This window comes from Pithys albifrons, chromosome Z (assembly GCF_047495875.1).
Source record: "Pithys albifrons albifrons isolate INPA30051 chromosome Z, PitAlb_v1, whole genome shotgun sequence".
NCBI classification, from domain to species: domain Eukaryota; kingdom Metazoa; phylum Chordata; class Aves; order Passeriformes; family Thamnophilidae; genus Pithys; species Pithys albifrons.
In genome coordinates this window covers 20,214,448-20,221,532 of record NC_092497.1, presented here as the reverse complement: position 1 = coordinate 20,221,532, position 7,085 = coordinate 20,214,448, and the positions used below count along the sequence as shown (strand labels likewise).

General features: G+C 42.8%; 1 protein-coding gene across 1 annotated transcript; it reads left to right on the top strand.

Annotated features, from left to right (window-relative positions):
- The first annotated feature begins 435 nt into the window (after positions 1-435).
- On the top strand, positions 436-6,428 carry PLK2 (polo like kinase 2). The gene is made up of 14 exons (XM_071581098.1): positions 436-753; positions 1,137-1,244; positions 1,408-1,524; positions 1,716-1,845; positions 2,126-2,213; positions 2,608-2,703; positions 2,939-3,137; positions 3,226-3,373; positions 3,791-3,888; positions 4,510-4,633; positions 4,884-5,124; positions 5,224-5,353; positions 5,437-5,547; positions 5,670-6,428. The coding sequence occupies exons 1-14, from the start codon at positions 538-540 to the stop codon at positions 5,859-5,861; spliced, it is 1,998 nt and encodes a 665-aa protein (XP_071437199.1). The 5' UTR covers positions 436-537; the 3' UTR covers positions 5,862-6,428.
- The last annotated feature ends 657 nt before the right edge of the window (positions 6,429-7,085 follow it).

The window sequence follows — 7,085 nt, the reverse complement described above, 5'->3', positions numbered from 1 at the left end:
TTGCCCAGCTCCCACCGGCACAGCAGCGGCCAGAGGAGCCTCTGTAGCTGCAGCGGGCCAATAGCGTGGCTCTGCACGCACTGGCGGCCCCGGTGCCTCCGCACGGCCGGGCGAAGGAGGGCAGAACAGGACCGCCAGCGAACCTCCGCTCCCTTCGGGCCGCCCTCGGGCCGCCCCCGGGCCGGGAGGGCGGGCGGAGCGGAGCCCGAGCGGGGGGCCGTCCCGCAGCGCCGGGGCGGAGTCGCCACCTCTATATAAGCGCCGAGCCGGGGAGTTCCTCAGCGTCGGGAGTGGAGCGCGGTGGAGGGGTAGGGCAGGGCAAGGCAAGGCAAGGCAAGGCAAGGCAAGGCAAGGCAAGGCAAGGCAAGGCAAGGCAAGGCAAGGCAAGGCAAGGCAAGGCAAGGCAAGGCAAGGCAAGGCAAGGCAAAGCAAAGCAAAGCAAAGCAAAGCAAAGCAGTGCAGTGCAGAGCAGAGCAGAGCAGAAGAAGACGACAGGCAGGCACGGCACAGCACGGCACAGCACAGCACAGCACAGTGATGGAGCTGCTACGGACTATCGCCCACCCGCCGGGCGGCGGTGGTGCCAAGTGCTGCGAGGCCGCGGCGGGCAGGGCTGCCGGCGGCGAGTCGCGCAGGAAGAAGGCGGAGGAGCCGCAGCAGCACCAGCACGGCCACCCCGCCGCCGAGGTCTCCCGGATTATAACCGACCCCACGACGGGGAAGCGCTACTGCCGTGGCAAGGTGCTCGGAAAGGTAATGGCCACGGCGCGCCCCGAGCTCTCCCGGCGCGGCGAGCGCTGCCCCGGGCAGCGGGAGGGAGCCGCACTGCCGCCCCAACCGGCCCAGACGCGGCGGGTCCCAACGCCTTTCCTGCCCCTGATTTGTCTCTGCCTCGAAATTCAAGTGAAATGGAGCCTTCTGCTCGGGCGAGCCCGCGGGAATGACTTCGATGTTGCATGCGGGGAGTGGGAAGCGGGAACCTTCCGACAGACGATGAACCCAGGACCTGTCCTTAGCAAATTGCCCTTTGCGAAGGAAGTTGCCTTCCTTGACTAATACATGAGCTGGTAATGACTAAGTGCGGGACTGCTTTCATACCTGCTCTTTAATTGCCTTTTTCTCCTGTGTCTCTCTAGGGTGGATTTGCCAAGTGTTATGAGATGACAGATTTAACAACAAATAAAGTTTATGCTGCAAAAATCATTCCTCACAGCAGAGTGGCAAAACCTCATCAAAGGGAAAAGGTGTGTATGCATGATTGCCTTTTTTTTTTTTTAATTCTCAAACTCTTGTGTGCAAGATTGCCTGGCCCTTTTCCTGAAATGGTTCTGATAGAGCTGTTAGCTCTACCTTGTGGAAGTAAAGCTAGCAACGCCTTTTCATTTCCCCCCTCTCTTGTCTTTTCAGATTGATAAAGAGATTGAGCTGCACAGAATGCTTAATCATAGACATGTTGTGCAGTTCTACCATTACTTTGAAGACAGAGAGAATATTTACATTCTTCTGGAATACTGCAGTAGAAGGGTGAGCATCAACTGGGAGATATCTGGTATTTACTTACATGGAATCTGCAACTAATTTATATGTGTGATGAGTAAAAGGTATTTTTCTATGGCTTTAGTTGTTGTTTTTTCATGTATTCATGTACTTTTGCTTAAGGTGAGTCTTGTGCATGAATGTTCAGTGACATTTCTGCCTTTGTTTTTCCTTTGCAGTCAATGGCTCACATCTTAAAAGCAAGGAAGGTATTGACAGAACCAGAAGTCCGATACTACCTCAGGCAAATTGTGTCAGGGCTAAAGTATCTTCATGAACAGGAAATCTTACACAGGGATCTTAAACTAGGTAAGTTCTGCACCTTCCCTACTTCAAAACACGCTCCTCCAGCCCTGTCAGTATTGTACCACTTTACTCTTGTATGTTGATAGCTTAATTAGTAGAATCAGCTCAGTTGGTCTTTACAGTGGAAACTTGGAGCGCTTAAGGAATGACATTAAGCATTCCTAATTAAAAAAAATAAAATATTGGCTAACTTCTGACTTTGAACAAAGTATGACTCAGCATGTGTGGCAAATGCATTACTACCTTGCAAGAAATGGACTAACTGGAATTCTCTGTCTGCCAGGTAACTTCTTTATCAATGAGAACATGGAACTGAAACTGGGTGACTTTGGCTTGGCAGCTAGGCTGGAACCACTGGAGCACAGGAGGAGGTAGGAAGATCAAAAATACATAGTCTGGTAGTAAATGAAACCAAATTAATTTAGAAATGAGAAATCCTCTTTCATAGGAAAAGCTAATTACTTCTGAGATTAAGAATTCCTATTCCAGAAAATGGGCTGCTATGCTTTGACTTTTGCTTTTAAATAATAGCAAATGCAAGAGGCATGTCTGATTGACAAATAGTGCAGACATGAGTCTGTCCTTCCTGTGTCATGAAAGCATACTGAAAAATATATATGCTCTTGAGGTTCTTGTAGCTCCTCTTTAGGAGTCTCTTAAATTCTTGTCTGAACTTGAGAGGAAAACCTGTCCTGTGAAAAATAGCTTCTATCTTCTATTTGAAATACTAACCCGCTCTGTGGCCTCTTTGATTTTTTTTTTCAGAACAATATGTGGCACACCAAATTACCTCTCTCCAGAAGTCCTCAACAAACAAGGGCACGGCTGTGAATCTGATATCTGGGCCTTAGGCTGTGTAATGTAAGTACTTTACTGCCTTTGAAATGAAATATTTCTATCATTGGATTAGGCTTTTAAGAGTTCAAACAGGGATGCAGTACTGCATCCATTTGCAGTACTTTTGCATCTTTTGTACATGTGTAGCCCAAGCGCAAAATTTTCTTTCATGTTAGTAGACAGACAAAACCTTTTTTATAGTTGTAGATAAGTACTGTGGGTATGTAAAATAATCTTGTTTTCCTTTGCTTTTAACCAGGTACACAATGTTGTTGGGAAGACCTCCATTTGAGACTACAAATCTTAAAGAAACATACAGATGTATAAGGGAAGCAAGATATAGCTTGCCTTCATCTCTCTTGGCACCTGCAAAACACTTAATAGCTAGCATGTTGTCAAAAAACCCTGAAGACCGGCCCAGTTTAGATGAAATAATTCGGCATGACTTTTTCTTACAGGTTTGTACTGTCTAGTGTTCTAGCTGAAAGAAGTATCCATACAAAATATACTCTGTGGTCTAAAAATTTTTTGTATTGCATTTCACAGGGCTTTACACCTGATAGACTTTCTGCTAGCTGTTGTCACACTGTTCCTGATTTCCATTTGTCAAGTCCTGCTAAAAATTTCTTCAAAAAAGCAGCTGCTGCTCTCTTTGGTGGTAAAAAGGATAAAGCCAGATACTTCGACACACACAGTAAGTGGATTGTAACAAGACTTGAAACCTATCTCTGTTGAATCCGTGTTGTGTTGGTAATGTACATCTGGGAGATAGCAGTGGAGCACTTACATTTATCTCAGAGCTTCCCTGGGTTAGTTTTGACCTTTCTTCCTAAGTATAGATTGTAACCTGCCCACCTACACCATCTTACATAACTGAATGCTTCTTATGGCATACTGACAATCTATATTGGTCATCTGTTAATACTATCTACTGAAGTTTGGTCTCTTGGTGATGTATGTATAAATGTCATCACTGTTCTGGGAGACTCTGGCATGTTTAGAAGAAGCTGCACATGGGGGACAATGTTCTTTCTGCAGCTAATTTGTTACGCTTTCAGTAACTGAACAGCCCTTGAAGATTCAGTGTTAAGTATTTTTTTTTGTATTGCAGACAGACTAGCTAAAGAAGATGAAGAAATCTACAGGCTCAGGAATGACTTGAAGAAGACCTCAATAACCCAACAGCCCCCCAAACACAGAACAGATGAGGTATGTGCAAGTGCAGTTCAATTCCACTAACAATTGGGTGGAGTAGCTGTAATTAAATGATATTTGACTTGAATATCACTGCTGGGACTGTATGCAGTATAATCAAGCTTAAATGATTAGCAGAGTTGCTTTAAGAGGGCTTAACCAAGCATCACCAAGGTATGGTAGCCTTTGTATGGAGTCTATAAATTTTGGCTTTTGAGTAATTATAGTATCTGCCTAGACTCCATTGTTGTCTGTGTAGTAACTTGTCTAGCAGGTGCTCTTTCTCAATATTCCAAATACAGGGCTTCAGTTCATGATTAAAAGAATAAATCTCTGAGATCTAGCTTTTGCCATTTGATATTCAGAGCTGCACACAGCTGTTCCCTTGCTAGGGCAGGAGAGCCAGAGAACTGATTAATAGCCTGTGAGATGCAAATTGAAGATCTAAAGAATGGAAAGACCTGGCATACTGTTCTAAGTTCAGTCTAACAGCAGCTCTTTGTACTTGCTGGAAATGTTAATACTAGTTTCCCTATAATTTATCATTTTGTTGAGAAACAGGAGAGCCGTGCAAAACTTATGTTAAGCCTTGCCTTGTGTTATGTTTGATGTTTACATATCTGACATCTCTTCTAGGAGATCCAGCCTCTTATCACAACAGTAGCAAAGTCAGGAGTCCTGCCAGAAACTAAGCAGATTGGAGATTCTATTCGGATGTTAGTCAGAGGAACTTTAGGAAGCTGCAGCAGCAGTAGTGAATGTAAGTTCAGCAAAATGTAATCTCTGATTCTGAATGCCACCTTTTCTTGATGCCTTTGATGCTTAAAAAAAAATAGCTGCTTCCATCCCCTATATTTGATGCTTTAAATTTTACAGCCAATATTTTTGAAAAATTAAATTTGAAAAGTCATAAAGACTGAACTTCTTAATATTAAAATCTAGATAACTGAAAGGTTTAGAATTAAAATCTGCAGTGTGCTCTTGTCAGTCTAATAATCATTCCTTTTCAGGTCTGGAAGACAGTACCATGGGAAGTGTTGCTGATACAGTTGCAAGGGTATTGCGAGGATGTCTGGAGAACATGCCGGAAGCAGACAGCATTCCCAAGGAACAGCTGACAGCATCATTCCAGTGGGTTACAAAATGGGTGGATTACTCTAACAAGTATGGCTTTGGGTACCAGCTGTCAGATCACACCGTTGGTGTACTTTTCAACAATGGGGCACATATGAGCCTTCTGCCAGACAAAAAGTAAGAATCATTACAAAGCTAGCAATTCACTAAGGCTGTTTAAACATGAAATACTTATTTTTCATCACTGACCTTTTTATTTTCTTTCTTCTCTTCCAGGACAGTGCACTACTATGCTGAGCTGGGCCAATGCTCTGTGTTCTCAGCCACAGAGGCTCCTGAACAGTTTATTAGCCAAGTAACTGTACTGAAGTATTTCTCTCACTATATGGAGGAGAATCTCATGGATGTAAGTTCAGCATCTTTAGGCTCTTGAGCTGTAAAAATACACTAAGTGTAAACTGAGTACTTATAATCTGTTCCCTTTCCTAGGGTGGAGATTTGCCCAGCCTAACAGATGTACGCAGGCCCAGGCTTTACCTCTTACAGTGGCTCAAATCTGATAAAGCATTAATGATGCTCTTCAATGATGGCACGTTTCAAGTAAGTTTGTCAGCATCACTGTAGAAAATTCTTCTTAAAATACTTTTTTGCAATAAAACTAGCTAAGTCTCAGAAAATGAGAGAAGGAAGTAGACAAACAGGAATTCATTTCTCTTTTACAGGTGAATTTCTATCATGATCACACAAAAGTCATAATTTGCAATCAGAGTGAGGAGTATCTCCTTACCTACATCAATGAAGATAGGATGTCAACAACTTTTCGTCTGACAACTCTTCTGGTCTCTGGATGTTCATTGGAACTAAAACACAGAATGGAATATGCTCTGAACATGCTACTGCAACGATATAACTGAAGGGATTGTAAACCAAATGGGCCCTCTTGTTCACTGTGAATCTACAGTGGAGACAGTGGAGCAACTAGTATGTTGATGATGGATGTGTGGTGGTACGAAAACCTGACTGTCCTAGTGTGCTGGGCACACATCTCTTGGAAGCCTGAACCTACTTTTGGACTAAAATGTGACAAGGAGTTCTTCGAATCATAGTTTTCCTTGCTTCATGTGTGTTAAAGATATATTTGACTTGAACTTGGAGCAGAGTGTGTCTGCTTGCTCTGTAAGAGAGCATTTCTGATGGATTTAAACTGTGAAATACACATCTGGAGAGGGAGGGAAGGGAGAGCTCCGTCGTTGGGGATAATTGTAACAAGCAGCTTCTGGTTGCTTAACTGTGAACTATGGCCATATTTTTTTTCCTTGTTTTTCAAAAATACCCACACTTGTGGCTGGCAAAGTGCATTCCTTATTGATTTTTTTAATTTATTACAGCCCAAAGTGAAGTATTTATTACATTTTTTTTGGACCTTGGCATTTTAAATATAAATCTGTTGGCAATAAAGAGAACAGAAATCTGAAGCATCATTCTCCTCTTTCTCCAGTATAATGCAGCATACTTTTCATTTGCAGTATAAAAAAATCTCGCAGGTTTGCTTTCTTTATGCTATTATTAAATAGTTTGCTACAACTCAGGATATGAATGACAGGTTCTAAACCTGTACAGCTTGTCTATGTCTATGTCTACCTGTTTACAGTCATGAACACCAATACACTGCTATTAATTCTAGCTGCACCTCTCAAGCAACTGCTGATGGAGCTTACTAGAGTAATGATGTTGGCCTTGACATTTAGTTACGGTCCTAGAGGCTGAAAATAAAAATATGGATCTCTTCAAAGTACTATATCTCAGCATTCATGTTTTACACTGACTGAAAAGAACTTACTTCTGGATAATGCTTGGTGGACAGTAGCTATGATGAGGTGTGGAAGCTTTCTCTTCTACTTGCTGTGGAAGCATTACTCTTACCAAGAGTGTGAGTATCTTAGTACTTCAACAGTAGAATGAATTGACTATACCTGTCCTTGCCCATCTATTGTACTTTATTGTGTTAAATGGTAAACCCAGTAAAGTAAAATCAAAAGGGTGATAAGATTAAAGGTTGACTTAGTGTCAACCTTAGGTAGATTAAGCCCAACTGCTAACATTAAACAACTGCAAGTGTTAGTAAAACCAATTAGACT

Bases quoted from the DNA above. Each gene is read 5' to 3' on its own strand.
- PLK2 (XM_071581098.1), top strand. From the start codon at position 538: ATGGAGCTGCTACGGACTATCGCCCACCCGCCGGGCGGCGGTGGTGCC. The intron at 5,125-5,223 runs GTAAGAATCATT...CTTCTCTTCCAG, and splicing joins AGCCTTCTGCCAGACAAAAA to GACAGTGCACTACTATGCTG. The intron at 5,548-5,669 runs GTAAGTTTGTCA...TCTCTTTTACAG, and splicing joins TCAATGATGGCACGTTTCAA to GTGAATTTCTATCATGATCA.